Source organism: Gymnodraco acuticeps, unplaced genomic scaffold, assembly GCF_902827175.1.
Source record: "Gymnodraco acuticeps unplaced genomic scaffold, fGymAcu1.1, whole genome shotgun sequence".
NCBI lineage: Eukaryota > Metazoa > Chordata > Actinopteri > Perciformes > Bathydraconidae > Gymnodraco > Gymnodraco acuticeps.
In genome coordinates this window covers 3906675-3934399 of record NW_022989810.1, presented here as the reverse complement: position 1 = coordinate 3934399, position 27725 = coordinate 3906675, and the positions used below count along the sequence as shown (strand labels likewise).

At 39.1% G+C, this 27725-nt stretch overlaps 1 protein-coding gene across 2 annotated transcripts; it reads left to right on the top strand.

Annotated features, from left to right (window-relative positions):
• The first annotated feature begins 139 nt into the window (after positions 1-139).
• Positions 140-27725, top strand: ttk (ttk protein kinase). 2 transcript variants are annotated; one of them, XM_034227876.1, is made up of 26 exons: positions 140-156; positions 6833-6932; positions 7532-7616; positions 7713-7935; positions 8382-8488; positions 8581-8724; positions 8834-8948; positions 9038-9119; positions 9230-9339; positions 9576-9663; positions 9778-9883; positions 10350-10572; positions 11783-11889; positions 12072-12215; positions 12305-12471; positions 12660-12805; positions 15789-15915; positions 18485-18577; positions 18672-18829; positions 23837-23988; positions 24098-24222; positions 25410-25484; positions 25582-25758; positions 27016-27103; positions 27192-27274; positions 27351-27725. In XM_034227876.1, the coding sequence occupies exons 3-26, from the start codon at positions 7532-7534 to the stop codon at positions 27417-27419; spliced, it is 2994 nt and encodes a 997-aa protein (XP_034083767.1). In that variant the 5' UTR covers positions 140-156; positions 6833-6932; the 3' UTR covers positions 27420-27725. The 2 variants fall into 2 exon arrangements, with proteins under 2 accessions (XP_034083767.1, XP_034083760.1); XM_034227869.1 differs by lacking the exon at positions 140-156 and having other exon boundaries at positions 6889-7050.

Genomic DNA, 27725 nt, shown 5'->3' with positions numbered 1-27725 from the left:
CAGGTCATTTCCTCATATTAAAAAAAATGGAGGGAAAATTCATTATAGCGGTAGTGAATCACCCGGTGCTGTATGATCAGTCTCTGTTCATCTACCGGGATACAAACCGAAGGAGCGAGGCATGGAGGGAGGTGGCAGAGACAGTGGGTGAAACTGGTAGGTTTTCGCCTGTTTGGGGATTTTATATCCAGTTTACTTCGTTTTAACATTGCTATTGCTTTGTATGTCGGGGGCGGGAGATTCATGTGATTGGTTGTTGGTCGCGTTGCTCGCAAAAACTCGCCAAGCCTCAGACACGCCCAGCTTCAAGCTTTTTCGACGCCTGTAGTGTAGACGGGCCGTAAGTGTGTGTGTGTGCATCGAATATTTTTCAAAGCAATGATACGTTAAACCCACTGCAGCCTTGCACTTCGCCAGGAGAGGTCGCTGTAACTGAAGCTTCGAGAAATGAACCTATTTCCGACACAATTGTCCAAGTGGTTCGACGCTTCATTCAAAGCTTCATTTTGCCATCACTATCTGCAGGCAGTGGCAAGTCCTTCCGGCATATGCCACAGATGCCACAACTTGCCGAGGCATCTGCCGCTGCTCAACGGGAGTTGCCACAAGATGCCAGAGTAAGAGAAGGTTTACGCAGGGTCGGCTCTAGAACAAATCGAATGGAGGGGCAATCATTTACCAAGGGTGGGCACACACTGCCGTCAACAACCAACACACAAACACCAACGCAACTTCAAAAACATGCTGTAAAGTCTATTGTCTTTCACACACATTGCAGGGGTGTATGTGCTATTTTATAGCGCACCATGACTTGTGCATGCATGCACGGTTGTGGCACAACCACCAAAACAGAAACATATGGACATAGGCCACGATATAAAAAGTGTGCAAATGTATTTAGTATCCTATCCATGTGAACATGTTTTAGGTGGGGGTGGACCTAACCTCCTCTAGGAGGGTCTGGGGGCATGCTCCTCCGGGAAGATTATTTTTAAAATATTGAAGTTAAATGCATCAATCTGGTGCACTTTGAGAGCAAAGTGAAGAGATCTATGGATAGCCTACATCTCTCAGCATCCATATGAAACAGAACTGTACACAGATTTACTTTTTCTTTATGGATATTTCACTAATCACTCCCCCTTTAAACTGTATTCTTGTGTTACTGTCCTATAGTATTTCATACCCGTTTTTCATTTATTCTCTTATTTTTTAATAACTATAATGATCATATAAAGGTGTTCCTCGCAAATACTTGTTTACATAAATGGTGACCAAACCGTTTGAGACCCACTGAGATAACTTACACTAAAGTTAACTATCTAAACACTGAGAGAGTCCTTACCTCACTGAGCTGAGGTTATACGATCCTCTCAGTCTGACAGGAGAGGACTCTCCTCCACCTTGGTGTAGAAACAGCTCTTTATATCCGTTAGCATAGCTAGCTAACCAGATGCTAACAACAACATTCCACGTTACCGCTCGCGCACTCACAAAATACGCTCGTGCCACACACACACAGAGCCGAGGTTGAATGAAACACAGAGACCCAGAAGTAGGCTACTTGTACTGTATTGTATATCATATTATTTTTGATGGCTTTACTGTATAATCAGTGTAACAGATGAACAGATCGCCACCGGGCTTTCATCTAAACACCCAGCCACGTAATGATAACAAAAAAAAGTCGGGGGTCATTGGTCAAGCAACACACCAATCAGAGAGCAGCAGTGAGCACAGCTCAGGCTGTGTTTTATATTTGTATTCTTTATTTCTGATGTATTTCACACAAAAAACCTTTAGTGGAAACGTTTTCACTTCTATGATTAAAAAAAAAAAACGGCAAAGTGGCAAGGCTTGCCCACCCTGCGTTGGGGGGGCACAGTGACTCATTTGGGGGGGCATGGCCCGCGAATGACCCCCCATGACGCCGACCCTGGGTTTACGGTAGCTGCCACTCGCCTTCTGTGGCAAATGCTGCTATTTAAACCCGTATTTATCGTGTAAAATGTCGCTGTTTTGGCATAACTTTATCGAACTGATCTGTACACAGGACCACAGGACTGATGATCTGTACACAGGGTTGGGTTGTAACGGAATACATGTAACGGCGAGAATCGCTTTGGTTCAAGATTCAAGACTCAAAGGCTTTATTGTTACATGCACAATGGCACAGTTATGGCAATGAAAAGCTTAAGTTCAAGGCTCTTCCAACACTGCAACATATTGTTTGTTTGTTTGTTTGTAGCCTTTATTTAATCAGGTGAAAGCCCCTTGAGATAAAAATATCTATTTTTCACATGTAACATAAAAACAACAGGACAACAATAAGGACGACATACAACATAAATTACAGGGTACAGTTTACAAAACTCTATTTACAGTGACAGGTAACATGAGTATCAAACAGCATGTCACCCAGCCGAGTATATTACTTTATATAATTTATGACAAATTTACTATCGTATTATTATGGAAAAAAATAACACAAAAGGACATAATAGTGCAAACAGAAATACAGAGAAATAAAATAGTGCAAGAGAATGGTGCAAGTGACCCAATGTTCAGGTAAATGCAGAAATAAGTAAGATATAAACTTGTAAAATAGAATAGAAGATTTTTCAAAACAATAAGCGCATCTGAACAATATGTTTTGTATTCAAAATGTTTGGGACTGTGACAAATATGGTTGGAATTACAAGGGAGCTATGAGGATCTATTGAGATAAGAGTTATCTTGAAATACTTTTATTTCCATACAGGGTTAATTGGGAACTCTAAATTATTCCTTGGATTTGCCCCAACAACTGCCCATGGAGAGTTGGCAACAAACCCACTGCATACTGTATAGTCATAGGCTGCTGATAACATGATGTATTTATGATTTGTTATGTAAAACCATTAATTAAAAATATATCCATTGTAACTGCATATTATGAGTACAAATAATAATAACAGAACTGTAACTTTAAAAGTTTCATTGAGTTAAAGTATGTTTTGTTTTATTTAAGTCTAATCATATATTCACTGCAAAGACTATTGATAACATGTTAATGCACCATTTAATAATTAAAGATGATTTAGAATACAATTATTTTCTCTTGTGCTATATGATTATTGCATTTGAATGACGCTGAATTTGAGTATGTTTGCTGTTAGACACACTCTCTCTGGATAATTTGCAGCCATAATAAAACATTATTGTTATTAAGTTACTTCCGGGATTTCAGCCGCTCCCCTCAATCCAGTGATCATTTAACAATGTAGTAATGATACAAAAAGACTTGTAGTAGCGGGGCTACTCGTTTTGAATTTTGGATTGCATATTATTTTGTGTACATTTTTTTTTTAATTTCTTTTTTTTTTAATTAGACTAAACGACGGAGAACATGTCATTTACATGTTTTCCAGACCGTCTGAGGCTATGCATGTAAGTACAGATCATGAAGCAATAGTTATAAGGGTATGGAATGATAGAGGACCTATAGATATAGTAAATGATTATAATCCATGTGGGAAATTAGATCAAAGTATATTAGAGGATGCTGGGGGTTCACTGCAAGACAAAGTAATATGGTGTGGGGATTTTAATTCACATAACTCGCTATGGGGAAGCAGTAGTACAGATGCAAATGGTGCAGTAGTTGAGGAATTTATAGATGACCACGGGCTAGTGTGTATTAACACTGGAGAAGGAACACGATATAATTGCACGAAGAATATAGAAACAGTACTTGATCTGACATTTGTATGTATTGCTATAGCAGGTATAAGTACATGGAATGTGGTAAAGCATAAAGCATAAAGCAGTGGGCAGTGATCATTATCCGGTAATGATTAAAGTTGGGACCAACATAATTTTGAAAAGGAAAAGAAAATTCCTATGAAAATTGGGAAAGGCTAATTGGGATGCCTTCTAAGTTGTAAATATGAATAGATGTAGAACACTTCAAGAGGAGAATTATGATGAAATAAATTAAATGATGAGCTGGTTAAGGTTATCATTCATTCAGCTAAAGAAACAATTCCGGAAATTGCAGGAGTTAGGCGTACCAAGAGTGTACCCTGGTGGAATAGTGAATATAACAAATCCATTAAAGAAATAAAGCATTCAGGCAACTCAAACAACTCCATTCTCAGGAAGCTTTGAATCAGTATAAAAGGGCCCAGGCTATAGTAAGGAGAACAATAAGAAACACACTTTTTGGAGGCAATATTGCAATACCATTGGAAGAGAAGTACAGCTTGCAGATGTTTGGGGCATGATTAGGAGAATGGGGGGAATTCGAAGGAATTATGAGTTGCCAGTTTTGAGCAGAGGGGACATAATGGCTGTCACAAACTTAGGAAAGGCGGAATTCCTAGCTCAAACATTTAGGAAAGTTCATAGTTCAGATAACCTTACAGAGGAAGCCAGGCAGTGCAGAAATAATACACTCATGGAAAACCCGAGAATATTGGATAGAGTAGAAGTGTTAGGGGATCAGTTGGACCTGCATTTTAGTATTTTTGAGTTGAGAAGAGCAATTATTAGTGCTCGTCAAACCACTCCTGGGAAAGATGGTGTTTGTTATAAAATGTTGGAACACATGACAGATAACACTCTAGTCATTGTGTTAAGATTGCTTAACAGGGTGTGGGATTCTGGCCAACTTCCTTCAGTGTGGAAACAAGCGATAATAGTACCCATCCTAAAGCCAGGGAAAGACCCTTCAGATCCATCTAGCTACAGACCTATTGCAAAATCATGGAAAGAATGGTTACAGAAAGGTTAACATATATCTTAGAAAGTAAAGCTCTGTTGTCCCCATATTAAAGTGGGTTCCGTAGGGATCGGAATACAATGGATTCTATATTGTGCTTAGAATCAGACATCAGGAAAGCACAGACCAACAAGGAAGTAGTGATTGCAGTCTTCTTTGATATTGAAAAAGCTTATGACATGCTCTGGAAGGAAGGACTACTAATCAAGTTAAAATCATTGGGAATTGGTGGTAAAGCATATAATTGGGTTATGAATTTTTTACTGGACAGGAAAATACAAGTAAGAGTAGGTGCAGAATATTCAAGTGTTTATGCTGTGGAAAATGGTACTCCGCAAGGTAGTGTATGTAGTCTGTTGCTGTTCAATATAATGATACATGACATTTTTAATCAAGTTCATCCAAGTGTGGGAAAATCTTTGTATGCAGATGATGAGACTTTGTGGGCAAAAGGCTGCAATGTAGCACATGTTGGAAAGAAAATACAAGCTGCAATAGTTGAAGTGGAGAAATGGACAAATAAATGGGGATTCAAACTGTCAGTAGCTAAGACGCAGGTCATTTGTTTTACAAAACGGCATAAAATTGCTCCTATATCGTTAAAATGGTATGAGCAACCTCTTGAACAGGTAAATACAATAAGATTTCTTGGTGTTTGGTTTGACGGAAAGTTAACATGGAGCAATCATATAGGAAAAGTTCAAAATAAATGTAAAAAGGTCAACAATGTACTTCGGTGTTTGGCGGGAAAAAACATAATATTGGGCACTCATGAGACCTGTATTAGATTATGGGTGTATGCGTTCGTGGCAGCAGCAGAATCAAACCTTAAAAAGCTGGATGTCCTAGAAGCTCAGGCCCTGAGAATTTGTAGTGGAGCTTTTAAAACATCTCCAGTATCAGCAATACAGGTGGAAATGGGAGAAATGCCTTTAAGGATAAGAAGAGTGAAGTTAATGTTGGCATACTGGGTAAACCTTCAGGGGCATAGTGATAGTCACCCTGCGAAAAGTATTTTTGAAAGACTGCTGGGAGCACAATGAGTCACATTTAACAAGTTTTGGATGGATTGGCGATGTTAAAGCAGCAAGTATAGGTTTGAATAAAATACAGTATTGCCCCACAGTTCCAATCTCGTCCATTCCACCCTGGTTATTCCCAATGCCAAGGGTAGACCTCAATATACAAAAAGAGTTGAAGGAAAATAAAGAACTACTACCAGTATGGCGCATAGTCTCTAGAATTATTTTTGCAAGATATCACTCAGACTCAATAATCATACTTACAGATGGCTCCAAAGATCAAGAGACAGGGCATGCAGGGGCAGCAGTTTATATCCCAGTGAGTAATACACATATAAAGAAAAGGGTAACAGACCATGTGTCAGTATACACCACAGAGTTGTTGGCATTGGTGTTGTCATTGAACTGGATAGAGGAGAAATAAATACATAATAGTGTAATTGCATCTGACAGCTTTTCAGCATTATCGAGTATACGATCAGGCAGATCTTCATTTAGAATGGACATGATAAATAAAATATTTCTAATTTTATATCAAATGCAAATCAAAGGCATAGCAACTCGTTTCATCTGGGTTCCTGCTCATGTTGGTGTGGAGGGTAATGAACTGGTGGAAATTCAAAGGTAGGTGGGGGATGGAAGGAAGGTGGGGTTTAAAAGAAGGGAGGAAAATGTCATTTATCGGATGATAATAGGTCATACAGGTCTCAATCATCAATAGGAAAGCATCCAACCGGAAAGTGTATACACTGTAGCAAGCCAGAAATTGTTGAACATGTTTTACTGCATTGCAGTAAAATAGTATTCAGAGAAATTTGCTTTTCCAGACACTGAAGAAAGCAAAATACCATGACTTTTCGCTATCAGGGCTGTTAGGGAAAACTAACTAACTAACTAACTAACTAACTAACTAACTAACTAACTAACTAACTAACTAACTAACTAACTAACTATGATTATTTTGTTTCTAAGATAAATGTATACATTTAAAAATAATCTAGAGTTTTGGTTCTTTGATTTGATTTATTTTGTTTATTGTTTTCTGCAGTCTCTTGTCCACAATCCAGTCCAGTTGGTGGCGGTAATGCACCTACAAGTTGGTTTGCCAACCGCCAATAAACACCAAAGAAGAAGAAGACCGTCTGAGGGTAAGCGCTGCGTCAACACGAACTAGCCAATCATCACCCAGCGGTGAATTTGAAAACTGGCAGTTGAAGGTTTTTATTTTGCTCTAAGTGAAACGTGACTATTGACAGCATAAACACGGTGAGACGCTTTGAAATATATTTATTTACCATTAACAATAATGCAAATGTATGTGTGTAACGTTGTGTTCCATAGCAGAACCTAGTTGCTAAACCCGGCGATCGTTAACAACATGTTAGCATGCTAGCTACCTGAGCTAACTCTCTTGAAAAAAACGAAAGAGCGTATTATTTTTCTACTGGAAATACAGTGTCCAATAATCTTTTTTCAATATACAATTGTATTACTACTTCTTGCTTGCAAGCACACTTACATGGGTATATATAAGAACGCTAATAAAGAGACAGTAGGTATGTCATTGTGTTAACGTAACAATTGCATTTGTTAACGTTATTTGTTCAAAAATAATTTCTATAGCCATGTGTATCACTTTGGCACATCGTCATTCAAAGTATAACATAATTAAAGCATTATTCTTTTCAACGGCGTTTGGTGTCTATCGCATATGGGCTAATGTTATGGATCTACCTCTCATGTTCAGATGGAAGAGGAGCACACAGACAGAAAGCAGCAGCTTGCCATGCTTTCTCAAAGGATCATCAAAATAAAAAATGAACTCGATGAAGGTAATGCTCAGCAGTCCGGTCTCTGTGGGAACCATTTACATCATTATTCATGTGTCCATAGTTCAAAAAGTCATCATCACTTTGTGTTTTTTGCAGATGACACAGCCAATATTAACCAGGTTATTGGCTCTAACTCACCTGAATCATGCCGCTCATATTTGCTGGTCCTGGAGAAGAAAGGAGACCCTCACATGAATCGTAACCACCGCACCAGACTTATTGACTTTTATACCAGAGTATTCTTCAATATGCCACTGGGAAAACACTGTGAGAATGAGAGCTATGCCAGGATGTTGGTCAGATTTGCAGAACTAAAAGCGTGAGTCACCAAGTATTATTTTTATATCAAAGCCTGGGGCTGCAGGATTTGGGAAAAGACAATTAATTGCAAATCCGGCTCTGTTGTAATTGTTAAACTGCTTAGAGATGTTCCACCCCTTAACCTATCACTGCAATGTTTTGGAACACTAACTGATAGAAACGCAAGTGTTACATAGTGATGTCACTAGATATCTATTCTCTGCCGCTCCACAATACTTAATACAAGTGTTTCTTAACACACATTTTGCCTTTAACAAAAGTTCTACATCATGTGATTTAAATATTGCACTGGACCATTTTGCCATTTAGATCAAATGTCATTAATCGTGCAACCAATCAAAGACTTTTGTCCTCTTTCTTCTTTAAGTCTTTGGTTTTCATTAAATAGAATAAAGAGCAGTAGGATAAGCGTTTAATGTGTTGGTCCTCTTTTCCTTTTTTTAGAATTCAGGAGGTGAATGAGGCTGAAGCTAACTTCAACGTGGCGCGATCTCACTGCCCAAACTTTGCATTTGTTCACATTGCACATGCACAGTTTGAACATTCTCAAGGTAGGGCTGTTTGACCTTCAAGTACATATAACCACACACTAATGGTGTGTTTTATATGGTGTATTTCAGTGTCTGCTGTATCATGTTCCCAGGCAACACAAAGAGAGGCATTTACATATTGCAGAATGCTCTTCAACTGGCAGCCAAACCAAAGGAACTGCTTGAGGCTGCGTTGAAAAGCATGCAGTCAGGCAAAACACAACTCTACTGTTCAGAGTACAAGGAAAATCTACCATGTGAGTGTTAATTCATGATATCTCTTTAGTAGAAAGCTGTTACAATACAGTATTATCATATCATAATTTATTGCTTGATTTTCACATTTTGCTGTTTTCTTTCTGCCAGTGTCGTCCAGCAGTAATGTACACAGTGCGGTCCAAAAAGGCTCAGTATTCCAGAAAGTGTGCAGAACATCAGACGGCACAGGCGATTTACAGCTCTCCAGCATTTTTGGTTCAGGGTAAGAACAATTTGACAACTTCTAACATTTAATTAGCCCTCTGTTTGGTTGAGGGAGTATGGCACATCATGTTGATATTCGCTGTGCAGGACAGAGCAACACGGTGGATCCTCAGATGAGCAGCTGTCAGGATGGAGATCTGGATCTCATCGCAAAAGAGCAGTTGACATGGTGAGAGTTTCCTTTCATCCCACTTTACCAGGCTTTTTAATTTGCAAATATTGCATGAAATGAATGACCAAATAGTCCTTAAAGTTTTGTTGATATATTTTCTTTCACAGCTTGGGAGAGTTCCCGTGGTACCTTTCTCTATCCAAGAAAAAGATGATGACTCCATCGATGAAAGGCCCTTAAGGAAAACGGATTCATCAATCTACTCCAGTTTGTCCAGGTAATTCTTTATAACAGCATTTATTTCCAGATGTGAAGTGAGGTTAAGTAGGAAAACAGTTTTATTTCCAAAATTAATACGATTTTTTTCTTTTTAAATCAAACAATTTGCAATACATTGAACCCAAGATGCATTTTTGTGTTCATAAAGCATACTTCTTTTTTTTAAGCATGTGTTGTAATGAATTTCAACTGTTGTATGTGTTATATATTTAACTTGTCTTAATTTCGTCTTAGGCAAACATCTGGTTCAAATGTGAACCCCCTTTTTGGGATTTCATCATCAATGAAAAATGCATCCGATGGAGACATTTTATTCTTTAAAGTGAGTATAAATGAGCTCCAGTAGCTTTGATCAAGAAATGTCAGAATTGAAGATATCTAGCCTGACTCAAAGACAGAAGTGTAATATATCTCTGCTGTGTTGCTGTGTTCTCAGCCACCAGCTGTCAGCCCGGAGCAGACCTGGGAGGAGCAGGCAGCCGTGGACTCCACCACCACACTGCTTCACACGCACAGCACCAGGGACACCTCCAGAATGGACGGTACTTTAAAACCTTAATAATGTGACGTAATGGATACTAAATGTCCTGCAGCTTACAGAGTGGAGCAGTGATTACGTATTTTGGTAGGGTAACCGGAAAGTTAGCATCGCAAGGGCTACCTCATCTAAAAGCAATGGGAGTTATACTATCCTGAGAATTTGGGGATATTACAGAAAATAAGATCTGTGGCAAACACACATTTATAACACTTATATAATAGTTGAAGCGTAAATGCTATCTCCAGAAGTCAATAGCTAATATTGGGTTATAAACAAACTACATCACGCATGACTTTAGGGATCCCCGCTAAGCTAAAGGTGGCTAATGTTTGTGGCAATGGCGTTTCTCGTTACCAGATTTAAGAAATCATTCCTGCACCACTCTTTTGATAGTCCAGTCAAACTTGTAGAGCTCTATGAATACTGGGCATTGAGTTTTTTTATGACATTGAGTTTTTCCCTGCCAGATGTTACATTCAACTTTGACCAGGTGGTCAATACCAACTCTCCTGAGTCGTGTTGGGCATTTCTGACGAACCTGGAGAAGAGAGGCAACCCTCACACAGATATCATCGTGCTCAATAAGCTCAACAACTGTTACTCTAAAATATTTTCCCACATGCCAATAAGAAAGTTCAGCAAAAACGCCTGTTATGCCAGGATACTGGTCAGATATGCAGAACTCAAGGGGTGAGTGGATCAAAATACTATATTTACATTAAAGACATGGGTCTTTAAGGTGTTGATGTGTGTTGCTGATAAAAACAATATTAAGATTGCGATCATTTTCTTAGCAATATCCTTTTCATTGTGTTATCATATTTACAGATTTTTATTTTTTTGTTTTGTTCTAAAACCGGAAAATGAGCCAGGGTTTTTACACTTAAAGGTAGGGTAGGTAATTCACTTCAGAAACACTTTTTGTTATATTCCATGGAATGCTCTTAACATCCCGATAGCAATGAATAAATGAAATGCTTTGACAATAAATATATACAAATATTTCATCTGTGGAAGCCGTGGGGCTATAAAAAGCAATTTCATTTATCTGCCTCGGCCCACGGCAGATAATTGGATGGCCTACCTGCTTGTCAGCCTTCCATCTGTGCACAAACTTATCTTGTGCCCTCATTGGTCATGTGTGTGTTAGAGGAGGGGCTTTGTAAGGAAGTCTGAAGGAAGGGGCAGATTTTTTTTCGGTTGTGTACTTTCAAATTCTTGCACACTCGAGCTGGTTTCTCCATTCTTACCAACCCTACCTTTAGGGTTTCCTTGTCTTAAAGTCAATGGGTTTTGGGTAAAAGACCTGAAATAAGGGCTGTGGTTACCACAAGGTTAGGATATTTGCACTTTCCTTCCAATGTGAAAACATGTCAGTTAATACAATACTTGGGGATTTTACATGACTTAAAGTCTTGTTAACTACTCACTAAATTATACTAAAGAGGTTTTTAAGGGACAACAGGGCGATTCTAACCTCTGGGTTGGTTTACAAAAATACACCCCCTCGGCAGCTCTTATTTAAGACACAATGTAAGATTTCTGCAAACTTCTATTTTTTTATCCTTCACATACTGTATACCCAATGTGGAATTGGGTCATACAAATGGAGAGAACCCCCCCCCAAAAATAGTATTGAATTTATGCCAAGCCTGAGGCCTTTTTTGGTGTTGGTGATACAGTCAATACTTTAATAACAATTCATCTTAGATTAAATGTTAACATCATCATACTTCATGAGCCCTATGTGTACACAGCTGTGTGAAAAGGCTGTTTTTGCTCTGAAAGATAAAATCAGGTCATAAAGTCAACAAAGGGTATTGTTGGCTAAATGAATTGTAACATCAGAGCTACATCAGGTTTTTAATTGTGACTCAATTTCTCTCTTTTTCTTTTGAAGGATTGAAGACCCTGAAGAAGCCGAGGATCATTTCATAGTTGCAAGATCCAACTGTAAAGGCTTTGCCTTCGTCCACGTAGCACATGCTCAGTTTGAGCTTTCGCAAGGTGCATATTTTCTCTTCTTTTATTTATTTTAGTTTCCAGAAATCTGAAACATAGAATAGACCAAAAGCACTTATACTTACCGTTGTAAATACATTTTCCATGGAACACATTCTGGTTTCCTTTGTGCAGCATACACTTTAAAACACAGTGAAATTACAAATGTCTTTCTCCTTGCTTTTTAGGTAATGTGATCAAGGCAACTTCAATTCTGAACAAAGCCCTGGCGTTAAACGCCAGGCCAGCAGAGCTGCTGGAGGGCGCCCTACGTAACCTGAAAGCTGGAGAGAAACTGCTCATGCCCAACAGAGAGGAGGAACATTCCACAGGTAGGGACTCACTGAGGAGCATCGAAAGAGTTAAAGCACTCAGTTGGACTTGGTTTGTCACTAATTTTGACTGTTTTTTTTCCTTGTAGATTTGCAAGTAGGTGCAAGTGCGTTTTCTTTTGGGAGAAACCCGGAGCCTTATCTTCCTGCTCGGGTCCCTGTGAGCCGTTCAGTGGAACAGCCCAAAGCTGCCAGCAGGGAGCCTCTATCGGAGTGGAAGATTCCAACATCCCTCAGCCGACACATTTCCCCAGAGGTGCGAGGACATTCTTTATCATCTGCTATTTCTGTGAAAATCTTTCATAAATATACACTTGTGCAGAAACATCTTAAATACATCCTTTTGGTACGCTGTTGTGTGCTTGCTGGTAGATTTAGGCATGTTTATCCTTTTACCCTTGTTTGTCACTTTATCACAATCTTTCCAAATGATTTCCATCCTAGGATAAAAAAACAACACCTCCAGGCCCCAGACCTATTCCACGTGTTGTTGAGTCTCTCCCCACTCCATCCTTCCATCTACCGTCCAGACCAAACCGACAGACAGTCTGTCAGACTCCAAACGGCTACAGAAACCCCTCTGCTAACAGGTATATTCTTCAGTTGGGTTTCTGCTGGTCTGAAACAGAATCAGTTGCTCTTACTTTGCCTAAAATAATAATATTTTTGATTTAATTTAATTTCAAACCTTTATTTATCCAGGTGTATCCCATTGAGATCATTGATCTCTTTTTCAAGGGAGACCTGCTCAAGTAGGTTCCACATGAAACATAAAAACATAAACAGAACAACAAAAAGGACATTTTACAGCATCATTACAGGGATTACAATTTACAATAAATATCCACATGAGCAGGTACCAACAGCTTCCGATTGAGTAGCATCCAACCGAGCTTTAAAAACATTTAGTGGCACCAGATTGCTCAGTTTCCATTTCAATTGCAGACTATTCCAAGACAGAGGAGCTGCGTATCTAAAAGCTGTCTTCCCTAAGACAGTCCTAGCAGTTGGCACATTTAATAAAACTACAGCATGCGATCTCAGGCAGTAGCCACTTACAATTCGCCGTGAGATCAGGGAGCAGATGTAGGATGGAAGTTTCCCTAACATGGCTTTATATATAAAAATGTACCAGTGACTGAGCCTGCGTACAGTTAGTGAAAGCAAACCAGCCCTTGCATACAGGGTACAGTGATGCGTTAATGCTTTACAGTTTGTCACAAATCTTAGTGCGCTGTGATACGCAGCATCTAACTTGTTCAGGCAATGGGCAGGTGCATTCATATACATCAAATCACCATAGTCCAACACAGCTAAAAAGGTCACAGTGACTAGCCTTTTCCTGGCCTCAAGCGAGAAACAGGACTTGTTCCTGGAGAAGAAACCTAGCCTAACCCTCAGCTTTTTAAGCAGGTTATTGACATGACGTTTAAAAGTGAGACAATCATCAAGCCAGATACCAAGGTATTTGTAACAGGTAACCACTTCAATTTTTATTCCTTGCGTAGTTACAATATCTAAAACAGGCTCTGGTTTCTTTTTAGCTTTTGAAAAGAGCATTACCTTGGTGTTATCAACATTTAAAAGAAGCTTTAATTCAGAGAGCTGAGTCTGAATAATGTTAAAAACTGCTTGCAATTCAACAACAGCCTCGTTAATGGAGGGACCTGCACAGTACATCACGGTATCGTCCGCATAAAATTGTAAGGTTGCTCCATCGACATTTTCACCTAAACTATTGATGTAGATGGAGAATAAAAGTGGACCTAAAAGAGAACCTTGAGGAACACCATTAGTAATGTTTAACCACTCAGAAGACAGCCCATCAAAGTGAACACATTGGGACCTTTCAAAGAGGTAGTTCACATTACATTACATTGCATTTAGCTGACGCTTTTATCCAAAGCGACGTACAATAAGTGCGTTCGACCAACAAAATACAAACTTGAAGAAAACAGAATCATGTAAGTACATCAGGCTTCATAGAGCAAAAACATTTCAAGTACTACTCAACTGGCTTTAGATAAGCCAGTCCTTTATTAGTATATAAGTGCTCTGTTAATCGTTCTATCGCTCGAAGTGGAGTCGAAAGAGATGAGTTTTCAGTCTGCGCCGGAAGGTGTGTAAGCTATCTGCTGTCCTGATGTCGATGGGGAGCTCATTCCACCATCTTGGAGCCAGGATAGCAAACCCACGTGTTTTTGCTGATGGGAACTTGGGTCCCCTTCGCAGCGAGGGTGCAGCGAGCCGTTTGGTTGATGCAGAGCATAGTGCACGCGCTGGGGTGTACGGTTTAACCATGTCCTGGATGTAGGAAGGGCCAGATCCATTCGCAGCATGGTAAGCAAGTACCATTGTCTTGAAGTGGATTCTAGCAGTTACCGGAAGCCAGTGAAGGGAGCGGAGGAGCGGCGTGGTGTGGGAGAATTTAGGAAGGTTGAAGACCAGACGAGCCGCTGCATTCTGGATGAGCTGCAGAGGTCGGATGGCACATGCAGGTAGACCAGCCAGGAGGGAGTTGCAGTAGTCTAGGCGTGAGATGACGAGAGCCTGGACCAGAACCTGCGTCGCTTTCTGGGTCAGCTGGGGACGTATCCTCCTGATGTTGTTCACAAACCACCCTACTGCATGGCTGGATATGCCAATACTGAGTAGCCTCTGCTTTAAGATGCGATGATCAACGGTATCAAATGCTTTGGAAAGGTCAACAAATAGAGCTGCACAACTCTGCTTATTATCTAAAAAAACTCGCCACATCATTCACCACTTTCATTGTGGCAGTGATGGTGCTATGTTGCTTTCTGAAGCCCGACTGATGTTCAGACAGGATGTCATTTGTACATAAAAACTCCTTTACCTGTTCACTCACTAGGCGTTCAAGAACCTTCGCCAGAACTGATAATTTAGAGATGGGCCTATAATTATTTAATAAAGTGGCCTCCCCTCCTTTTAGTAGAGGCAGGACATACGCTGATTTCCACAATTTTGGAATTGTGTTTGAGCTGAGGGAGAGGTTAAAAAGAGCAGTGAGAGGTGGAGCAATACAATCTGCAGCTATCTTTAAAAAGAAAGGCTCTACGTTGTCCGGGCCAGCCGGTTTCTTAGGATCTAACTTGGTTAAAGCTTCACGAACAACATCAACAGTAAAAGGAGTAAAACTAAAAGGGTTTTCCAAAACATGTTTTTCAGAATCACAGAAGCAGAGTTAGTCACATAATCAAACAGAGAGCCACAGGACACAAAATGCTCATTAAAACAATTTAGCATAGTGGTCTATGTAGATATAGATACAGTATTGTCATACTGATATTTTGTACAAACTGTAAAGTCCACTGAGACAAATGTAACATTTGTGATATTGGGCTATATAAATAAACATTGATTGATTGATTGATTGATATAGAGCCAGATGCTGTGGTAATGCACGGAGGTAGCTCATTACGGATATCACCGGTGGATATCGATTTTATGGCTTTCCAACATTTTCCAGGATTATTCAGGTTCAGGTTATGTGCTGCTTTTAGCATTATTAAAACAGCCCAGTCTCACCCTCTCAATCTCTCCCCCCCTCAGCTTCATCACTCCTGTTGTGAAGAGAGTTGCTGAAATGCCTTCCTCTGCATTGGCAGCGCACAGAGCTGCACCCCCTCAGCAGCCGTGCACACCGCTGAACCATGCTTCAGGCTTCCAGACCCCACAGGTACAACATGCTCCTGCCTTACCTTAGCTGTTATCTAGAAATTCACTCGGGGACGTGTGTCCTCAGGTTTTCCCTGACACAAAACATTTGTCGTTACTGATTAGGAAACAACTATAAATAATACTATTTTGTTTATTTTACTGTACACGTATCTGTTTCCTTACTTCAACATCAGCTGCCAAACCCTTTTAAACTGTGCATCTCATCATTAATATTCTATAATTACAAACACAACACTGTATATATAATAGTGTTGTCACGATACCAACATTTTGGTTTCGATACCGATACCAAGTCAAGAATTGCGATTCCGAATCTTTTTAGATAACTTTTCTTAAAAAAAGGGAAACAGTCTTAAATGTAACTATTGTGCTTTATTTCACACCAGAACCATAACCCTAACACAAACTTTTAAACAATGAGAACAATAAATAAAATAAATGACAAGAATTCTATTAAATAAAATTAAGCATAATCTCAAACAACTTTTTTGTTTTTCGCTTCTGGCGTCTTTTTTGTCAACAAGCCGAGGCGCAGCGGCAGTTGCACTCCCACTTGCAGCCATGCTTCTCGTTTTCTCACATGCTCTGGCAGCTAGCGTGTGCACGAGAGAGGGGAGGCACTTGAGCGTGCTTGAGAGGGGAGGGACTGCAGGCACGGCTTCAGTGCAGGGAGTGGAAGCAGAGCGCTGAACACACACGGCTCTTATTAAAACAGCGCTTTCTCACCGGAGTACTTTTCCCCGTCATTCTTAAAGTACCGATACTAATGAAACGGAGGAATCGTAACGTTTTTAACGGCAGGGTATCGCGGTACCTTTCAAGCAGGGGTAGACATTAAGGGTAAAAAGCCACTGGCCCTCCGGGCCGGTGGACTTGTATTATCACTGGCCCCACCATTGTAACCAATGGCCCGGAGCATTCGTCCCAAAAAAAAAAATCGATTAATAATGAAGAAAATTAACACATTTGTTGCAATAGTAATGTATGCACTAACTACATTACTACTTGTACTACAACATTTGAACAATCAGTTCTTCCTCATTTTCCTCAATTGTTCATATTTGGTTTATTAAAATAATGATATTGTGGTCATTGTTAAAAAGATTCTGCTATTATTATGAGTATTATTATTTGTATAATGCACTTTCTGCCTTCCTGTCATTAGGAGTTAGAAATGTAATGGCTATGTAATTGATTTGATTAGAACCTTCATTATCCTAAACTGCTGGGACATTTCCCTATAGCCAATACCTTTTTATATTGTCTACTCTTCACTTACTTGTCAGCATAGGTCGGCATTGATGTACAGAGCCGACAGAAGACCTTGTTTGTATTGGCATCATATTGAGAGGTGCAGCCAGTGACGCATCCTAAAACCAGGAAGTAAGCTGCTGGTTCCCTCGACAAAAAGTAATGGGATTTCTCCACATGGTTTTGGAAAATAGCTGGAAATAAGGTCTGTGGAAAACAAACCTGTTTGATAAATTCACGTTTTGTTCAGCCGGATAATCTCCACATGTCTACCCTACTTTTATAATTTTCGAATCATAAATCTAACCGATAGATTATAAAAGGGTTTTAGGACGTGTCACTGCACCACTCTATCGAAGCCAACTCCATCGATCAAGCTGGCTGAAACTTTCTCTCCCTCTTCTTATCATGCTCCCTGTCACTCTCCTTTAACTCCTCCGGTGACTTTCTTTTATTTGAAGATTGTTTTTTGCCCGGCGCTTGGCCGGTTACCGCTGGTATTAAAAACATTTTGGCGAATGGTAAGGTGGCGCGATAGTCTGTAGTGAAGGAGCGCGCTCCCGCTCACGGGAGCCTGCTCGCGCTGCGCTCCGCAGCAAACAGCTGTTAGCTTTTCACCCAACAACGACAAGCGACTCACGAAACGCTATGTTGTAGCGTTGATAAACGAAACAATTTAACAAAATTGCTAGTCAAAATATCAATACCACATGAAACATTTTTTTTAAAACAATATTTTTAGTGGCCCGAGTGGGCAAGTGGAAAGTACGTTATGCTGGCCCGGGGTGTCTAAATAGTGCTTCTGGGCCAGCGGGCCATTTATAATGTCGAGCCCTGTTTCAAGTATCGGTACACCGTGCAACACTATTATATAAGGTTTCATTTTCACTTTGACTCCGTATGTTTCATGGTTATATCAATATTTATTTTTTACTGTAATTGAACATTTCATTTTAACGTCTATTGTTTATAACATATGTTTTTTATTATGTATTTTTTTGTATTTTATTAAATTTTTTATTATTTATGCATTTAATTATAAAATTCAGCAACTGTCATTAAGCTTAATTTTCCACGGGATAAATAAAGTATTCTGATGTTTCAGTTACAGCTAGGACAATTAAACTAAACTATAAACCGTATGATAAGATAAAACCTGGGTAATCTGTGACCTGCATCACTGATAAATAAAATGATGAGGCAGACAGGAAATGCATTGTGTATCTGGACATGTAGAATGAGATTTCTCTGTTATGAAATTACTAACATATGTAATAAATTAATAATTGTGTTCTTTTTTTCTTCTTTTATTCTAGGCTTCTCTCTCTGCGTTGTCAAATGACACCATCACCATTAAGGGCAAACGGTTCATTATTCTCAAGATGATAGGATGTGGCGGGTCCAGCAAGGTAATGGATACGTAGACAACTCATATTGTGATCCAGCATTCCGACACTTTGCCTGTGATGATGTTTTACTATAATAAATGTCTTGTTTTTTTAGGTCTACCAGGTCCTGGATCACAAAAATCAGCTGTTTGCCGTGAAATACGTCAACCTGGAGGAAGCTGACGCTCAGATGGTAGAGAGCTACAAAAATGAGATTCAGCATCTGAACCACCTGCAGCTGTACAGCGATCAAATCATCAAGCTCTACGACTAGTGAGTATATGCAGGGTTCATATATAACTCATTTAACCTCAAGGCTAGGTTGTGAACATGTATTATTTTAATTGTATTAATTTTTATTTGCAAATTGAACCCTTATGTCAGTGATTTTGTTTTTATTCTCATGAAAAGGAGCTAGCCATGCATTAAACAATTGTGATCAAAAGATACAATCAAGGATCATTTGAATAACCACTCAAATTAATAGTTGGCGCATGAATGACAAAATGGCCCAACTTTTGAGAGAGTGAAACGTCACAGATTACCCAGCATGCCTGAGAAGTTCCCGTATGTGCGCTCATAGAGCATGCGCAACTTTAACCACGCCCCCCAAAAGGCTCGTTCACATCAAGCACGTCAATTTGCGTACACGTAACAGCACCACGCGTTCTGGATTGTTATGATGGATTTTATATTAACGAATAACGAGGCGGCAGTTAGCGGCTAGCTAGTGTAACGGCAGAGCCATTAGTAATTATGCTAATGTGCACATCAATCGTTATGTATTACAATATTACGCTGATGTAACAGGATCTAGTGATGGTTTTGTTCAGCATTGCCAGCTTCACTGTTGAGCTTTATGTTGTGCCCAGCATTCTCCTGTGCTCTGAAATCAAAATGTGGATAAGCATAAAACAACACTAAAATAAACACTACAATACAACTTGTTATTTGACACACACAAGGTTGTTCATTTGTGTGTGTGTATACATATACAACACAGGCTATAATTCTGATGAATACGTTTCCGCATTTAAATCAGTTAAAAGACAGTGGTTATGAAAATGGATTCAACCCACACTATGATCTTCATTACATACACAGTTAATCATTTGAAATCTAATTTAGATCGATGACAATCATATAAGATCAATATTAACCCTAGAACTGCAGACAATATAGCTAGGACTCAAAAAGTCTGTTCAAAAAGGCAGAATTCCAGGTAAGAAAATCATATATGGCATTTGCCATTACACATATTTAATTTAAATTTCTGTTAACACTAGAACCGCCAACAGCATCAGCACCTACATAGATATAATTTTCAAATCATTTAATTTGTTCCTCTTCATAATTTCCTTATAAATCTAAGTAGGACGATTTAAAACTCACTTAATTGGGTTAATGTAGAAATTGCTTCAGTTTATCATAACAGATCAAAAAGTTCAGATTAATTTTACAATAAATCAAGGAATGATGCACTTCTACAAACAAAAACAACATCATTAAAACATTTAAACAAACTACTAAAAGTAGATGAACTACATTATTCAAAAGTTTACAGTAACTTCTGATAATAACACAGGGGAAATAAACGACGCATCTCTTTTCCTCTCTCTCTCTCTCCCTCTCCTGACAGCCCGTCACTATCAGGGTTAGTCAAAATGAATCCCTTGGAGGTTCTAGTGTTAATTTACCGTTTTGTCTTCTCTTTGCTTAATCGATATGAAACCAAGTCTAATGTAGCTTAAACTTAACGTTAGCTTTCTAGCTAACACAACACATGCACGTACCTTTCTCTGTGGGTTTTTTTGTAGTGACGAATGAAGTTGGATGTTGTGGTGGTCGTGTCACTGATCTGTATGCTGCAGACCCTGCATACCGCTGTTTTCTTCTTATTACCGTCATCGACAAAATAATTCTTGAATCCAAACTTCACTATTTGTGGAGTAAAGCTAGCCGCTGCCATGTTAACTGAGACTCCTGCCTTCTAGTGGGTTGCCAGGTTTGCGCGCATGGTGCTATAATCACGTTTTTTGAAAAAACTAAACATAAAATCTCACTACAAAAACAAACGCAAATATTTAATTTTAAACAGTCAAGTCCTTTCAAGTCATCTGTCTCAAGCTTAAGTCAAGTCTCAAGTCATGAATACCAAGTCAAAGTCAAGTCTTTGATCAATGTTAGTCAAGCAAGTCTCAAGTCAAAAAATATGCGACTCGAGTCCCCACCTCTGATTAACATTGAACTATACAGTAAATACTGTGGATATGTGTAATGTTCCTCTCGGGCTGCATTTGAAAATAAAATAGAGAAAATAAATAAAATAGCTTTTGAAAATATGTGCATCTTAAAAGTGCTTAATTTTAGATAAATAAAATAAAGTGTAGCAGCAGCTTGAGTGTCCCTTTTTCTTTGTTAACCGTTTCACATCATGACTTAACAGTTTCAGCCGATTATAGAACAATATCAGTCTTTACACATCATAACAATTGAACAGTTTTAAAGTTTCTCTTTCTTTCCCTCTTATATTGCAGTCCCTCACTCACTTTTTTTAAATTCAGTGTGAGAATTGAGCTGGAGCTTGTCCTGCCAGGAGTTTGTAAATCTGGGCTGAAATGGTGTCAGGGCCATTCTCATTCACACATGCAGGTGCTCATTGGTTACAGTGATGCAAACACAGACCAAAAGAGAGAACTATTCGAAGCAGGAAAAAAACTGCGTAATATACCATCTGACAAAGGCCTGTGCTATAATGCTTCAATTAACTGGCTATTCTTTATAATATACTCAGATCAATAGGAGACAGAGATGTTAAGTTATAAATCAAGGGTTTTTATTATTATTTACAGCAGGGGTGGGGAACCTTTTTCCTTTCAATTTTTACAACATCCTCCGAGGGTCGTACAAATTATTGAACTCAACCTCTGCTTTAAAAAACTAAACTCTCATCCCATTCATTTCGCCTTTCTTTCATGCTGTGCAAAGAAAAAGCAACCTCTTAATCCAGATATCTCACCATGACTCACGTATGCATGCATGTGCACGGTGTGGCATGACCACCAAAACAGAAAGATATGGACACAAGATGTGTGCAAATGTATTTAGTATCCTATCCATGTGAACATGATTTAAGTGGGGGGGGGGAACCTAACCTCCTCTCCTCTAGGGAAGATTTTTTTTTAAATATTGAAGTTAAAAGCATCAATCTGGTACACTTTGAGAGCAACATGAAGAGATCTATGGATACATCTCTCAACACCCATATGAAACAGAACTGTAAGCAGATTTTTCTTTTTGGATATTTTACAAATCACTCTCCTTTTAAACTCAATTCTTGTTGTTTTTAACAACTTTTTTGTTACTGTCATATAGTATTTTATACCTGTTTTTCATTTAGTGTCATTAATAACTATAATGATCATATCAAGTTGTGCCTTAACCTCACTGAGCTGAGGTTATTTGAGCCTCTCAGGAGAGAGCTCTCTTCCACCTGGTTGTAGAAAAGCTCTTTAAATTCGTTAGCATAGCTAGCTAACCAGATGCTAACAACAACAGATCGCCACTGTCCTTACAACTAAAAACACAGCCACGCAAACACTGCGGCATGTGTACGGCTCCTTATGGGTACTGCAATATTTGAAGAGCTGGAGCGGCGTTCCGGTGCTCTCCGTCAGCACTAGTCTACACTCCTTTCAGACGAGACATATACCACGTGAAGACACGTTACGCTCGTGTTGTGTTTCCTTGGCCAGGAAAAACAGGTACTCGCTTGTTTAATTATTTTTGCAGTCTAGATTTCTTCTTTTTTGAAGTGAGAAGTTGTCCGTCAGTCGGACTGACGGACGGACTCCCCACCCCCAAAACGAAAACTCTTCGGTTCTCCACGAATTACACAAGTCACCCAAATCAGCGTTAAAAAAAGCGGGAGGTGCCGAAAAATCCCCTATTAATCTATTGATTATAGCTCCGGGTCGGCGTCCGGATCCGGACCGCCTGTTGCCGACCCCTGGTATATTGCAAGTGCAATAAGAAGTTACAGGGACGTTAATCTACGTCGGTAATATTAACTTTATTTAATACAAGATTTACGGTACAAGATTTACATCATACAGCCCATGTAGTATAATATTTTACAAATGATGAATTACAGCAAACATGTGCAATATATCCATTATTACAGCTCCGTGGGCTGGCAGTAAGGTGATATGGGTCCGTTCTTATTGTGCATCCGGTAAAACTCATGTAGTGCTGAACACGTCGCATCACATGAACGTGCCGGGCGGCGCGGTCCCGTGGGTTAGATGCGCGTTCATAATGCAGAGGGAAATAACTCTCAGAATAACGTTATTAGCACATTTTTACAACTTGAGGAACAAATGTTTTTAATAAGGGCTATACAAACGTTCATACTGGGTAGTTTATTTAGTTTAAAAAAAAAAAAATCCAACGATTTACAGAGCACTCTTTCCCCATGTAAGTCAATGGGAAAAAGTGTTTCCGGGCCTGGCAAACAAACGGAAGTGTAGTACCGCCGTTTGGCCACCACGAATATTTTCATCTGAGTCCGGCGCACTTCCTGGGGGCTTGGGCGCACCGCGCAGTGCGTACGCGAGTAAACGTGCATTGCTTTCTTGCTCCGTAATCGCACCAATGCACGTGCAACTTAAGTATCAGGTTCCGACTGGTCACAACAATAATTAAATATCACTCTTAATACAACAAATAATTAACATTTATCTATTTTGGGGTGCACATTTTTCTGTTTGCTGTCCTTATTTCTTTATGTTAAAAACTGGTTGCCACGCAACCAAAGGCCAAGAAGTGGTTGACATTTTTTATGAATGGTTGCCAATGGCAACCTGGCAACCGTTACTGTCGAGCCCTGGTTACTATTGTTGATTTAAAGGAATAAAAAAAGAAAAGAAATGTTTACATTATGTTTTTGTTCAATATCATTTATACTAACCATTCAGATATGACGATTAAGTATTTGAGATTCTTGATATATATTTGTTTTTGGTTACGTTAAAAGAGCTTGAAAGGTTATGAATTTACTTCCACCCTGTCCTCTCATAGAACAAAGTACAGTATATGTGCGCAACAAAGCTTTGTTCTTATTAGATGAAAAATGTACATCTTTCTTTGTGATACGTTTGGGTATTTCAGCCGTTAAGACACATTTTACACAGAAAATTAAACTCCATAACAGCTCTTGAAGTCTACAGGTAATTTAGATTTCTGTTACAAAAACCATGACATGTGTCTTTGTGTTTCCAGTGAAATAACCAACAGCTACATCTACATGCTGATGGAGTGTGGGAACTTGGATCTGAACACTTGGCTGAGGAACCGCAAAACTGTGACTCCACTGGACAGGAAGTTCTACTGGAAGAACATGCTGGAGGCCGTCCACACCATCCACAGCCACGGTGCTCTTTCTCTTTCTCATTATTCCATCATCCAATCCCAGTGTTGTTTATTAAAAGGCACACTCTTCATTTCTAACCATTCCAAATGTCCTCTGTGTCCTCCATGCAGGAATCATCCACAGTGACTTAAAGCCGGCAAACTTTGTCCTTGTGAACGGTTCGGTGAAGTTGATTGACTTTGGCATCGCAAACACAATCCAACCAGACGTGACGAGCATTATGAAGAATTCACAGGTTAGATTTATTTCATACACGAAATGAACACATTCAGATTTGACAAGTAATGTAAATTGTGCGATCTTTACAAAAAAAAAAAAATGAAATCGAAGTTTAAATCTAGTTAAAGTGTATTAAGAACCAGATATTCTTTAGAAGCTGCAGACAGGTGAGCAGACAAAAGAGAAAAACATGCACAACAAATACATGACAAATAATAATATATTATATACTGCTGTACCCAATTCCTTTTTGATGCTTTGAATTAAGCTTATAATGTTTTTTTATTGTCATATTCTATTAGGTTATGACCCTAAAAATCCTCTAACAAAATTGACAAGATTAAATTGTTTATTTCTATTTATTCACATTTGATTTATGAGGATAACTCAAGTAGAACTTTTGTCAACGTGGTGATATAAATGATTTTATGGTGCTGTCTGATTTCTGCTTCGACACACAGTTAACACAGGTCAGCGGGCTGTCTTTGTGTCCGCCGAGCGAGAGCGTAATTTTTGGTGACCATATACAAAATGTTGCTATTGAAAGGGTTAACAGGAACAAATATCGATGAAGCAGAATATTACTTTTGGTTCAGACAAGATGTGGATCTTGTAAATTATTCAGGTGAGGGATAATAATAATTGCAGGGGACAATCATTTCAGAGGAGCATACCTGTTAATATGTGCGTTACAGTCACCATCCTATGGCTTAAGAGGTTAAACCAAAAGTATTTCCAAACAGCGGAATTGGTTTTTACCTTTCTTGTTCACGAGTTGCTCTTTTTCTGCCATCTTCGCTCGCGCTGAACTCATACAACTATTTTCGCTCACAACCTGGCCGAGAGGGCTTTTAGGGAGGGGCGAAAGCGCACGCAGCAAAATAATCTTTATTTCGATTACGTTGTTTTCGTAATCGTTGCAAGCCACAATCGTAATCGAGATTAAAATACGATTAATTGCACAGCCCTACTATCTTGTCTACTTCTACAAATATTCTAATATAAGTGTAGACTCATTGTTATCTGCCACTTTGCAAAAATACTGGCTTAAAACACAATGAATAGACATGCAATAAAAAGAGAAACTGTGCAGCATTCAAATGTTTGTTTATGTTTTAAATATATTCTGACGGCTGTTTTAGATCTACAGTTCAGATGGAAATACCTCTACTTATGTAACACTTTGTTTTTTATTAAACCCAGGTTGGAACGTTGAGCTACATGCCCCCTGAAGCCATCAAAGACACTTCGTCCCAGCCAGGACAATCACGATCTAAGGTACTGTCACCAAGTCACTTCAACAACCATGATGGAATAATTCATAATTTCAGCACAGTGGTGAAAACAATTTTGTTTTTGTTTATTTATCCTAAAGATCTGTACAAAAGGTGACGTGTGGTCGCTGGGATGTATCCTGTACTGCATGACGTACGGGAAGACTCCCTTCCAAAGCATCACCAATCAGATCGCCAAGCTGCACGCCATCATCGACACCTCCCACCCTATCGAATTTCCTGACATCTCGGAGAAGGATCTGCTGGATGTGTTGAAGGTGAGAAACCACGACTAAACTAACTTATTGTGATGTGAACACAAATATATATATAGGGTACATTTCACAAGTTTGGCAGTATTTAGCGTTCTTATGGGATACTTTAAATTACGGTAAGCTTGCTTATTATGGCCTTTGCCAAAATGGATGTAACGAGGGGTGTTACAGTGTTGATTTTGAATTGATAATCACTCCGAATGAGGTTTGGAATGAATCATCAGAATCAAAAGCATGATCGACATCCTACTAGGGCTGTACCCGAATATCCGAATATTCGTTCGTTGGAATACTATTCGGGTTTCAATTTCGTTATTCGGTTTTTTTGGTAGCCGCGCTGCACTGCGGCTGCCAAATAGAATTTATTGAAAACTCCAGTATCAACGTAAGAGCTTGTGCCTCTTCGGGTGGTGCTAACACTTAACCATAAATGTTATCGTTTACCTTCTCCGTCTTTATATGTAGATATTACTTTTTCCCCGTTCATCTCCGTCATGTTGTTTCCATAGCAACAACAACTTCCTGTCAACAGCGCTAACTCTCCTTCAAAATAAAAGCATGTCCATACAAAATAGGAAGCCAAGCCAAATTACACTTAAGACATATACAACTGCAACGAAAGTAACACACACAATGCAATATCATTTTCAATTTCAAAGAACACAAATTGGGTTACATTAACAAATAACTATAAAACAATAATACTGTAGAATAACAAAATGAATGCTGTGAATAAACCGAAATACACGTGTTGAAGCGGTTCGCTGAAGATTACTACGCTACAATGTAGCATAATGTCAATGGCCATTGTAAGGGCATAACATAAATATGATTCAATATTAGGTGTGTGTGTGTGTGTGTGTGTGTGTGTGTGTGTGTGTGTGGTACAATAATTAAAAACATCACTTAGTTTTGAGTAAAACAAGAAAAAGCAAAGGAGACAAAAATAACTCTATACATGAAAACAGACATAACCTACTATCATAACTAGGGATGGGTACCGAGCCCTGGTATTAAACGGGCCCCGGGGCTGACTTATTAAAGACCGTGGTACCGTTAAGCTCCGACGTTATCGGTCTTTTTATCGGTACTGGAGACATGTAAAAAAATATTTATTATTGCTACACAAACATTATATTGCAGTTTTAGTGTCGCCAACTCCGTTTCTAATATGCAAAAAGACTGCAAAATGTGTCAAATTATTTTTCCAGGCAGTTGTGTTGAATTGGTAAATTACAAAAAAGCTGTTTTTATCTGCAGAGCTGCTTGGTACGAAACCCCAGAGAGAGGATTTCCTTAAAAGAGCTGCTGGATCATCCGTACCTACAGCATTCACCTGCAGAAAGAGGTACACACACGGACCACACACACACACACACATCATTGCCTACGTTGCTTTTCCCCATGTGACTCTGACCTGTGCTCTCCTGTTTCAGGTCCAAGTAACAGAGATCTGCAGAAGATCCTAACAGACCTCGCAGCCCTCCAGTCTCCAGGCAGCATCACCCGAGCAGCTAATGTAAGAATTGCCTGCAAGAACTTAATTTCCATCCAGGAGTTCCTTTAAATACTAATTCTGCTTTCTGCTTTAACAGAATCTGGCCAAAATGTGCAGCAGCGGCAGGAAGTTGGATGTTGCAGAGTGTGCAAAGTCATCAACCTAACTATCCTTGAATATGTGATGTGGATAGAAGTTACTTTATTTTCTTTTGTTGTACTTCTCTTGAACACTTCAGTACAGAAACAGTATATTCTTTAACATGTAGAAATAACACATTTATATTTGTAACACATATTTCTGTATAGCTTCTTACTCGGGCAGCATTTCTATTGAATCTTAGTTGACTATCTAAATACCCATTTAAATAAAATACTACCCCCACCTCCACCCACAGCATTATACATCCATAATTCTTATGTGACCATTGTAAAATATATAAATCACCATAAAATCTCACTGATTGACGTAA

Bases quoted from the DNA above. Each gene is read 5' to 3' on its own strand.
- ttk (XM_034227876.1), top strand. From the start codon at position 7,532: ATGGAAGAGGAGCACACAGACAGAAAGCAGCAGCTTGCCATGCTTTCT. The intron at 9,884-10,349 runs GTACTTTAAAAC...TTTCCCTGCCAG, and splicing joins GGACACCTCCAGAATGGACG to ATGTTACATTCAACTTTGAC. The intron at 12,806-15,788 runs GTATATTCTTCA...TCCCCCCCTCAG, and splicing joins AGAAACCCCTCTGCTAACAG to CTTCATCACTCCTGTTGTGA.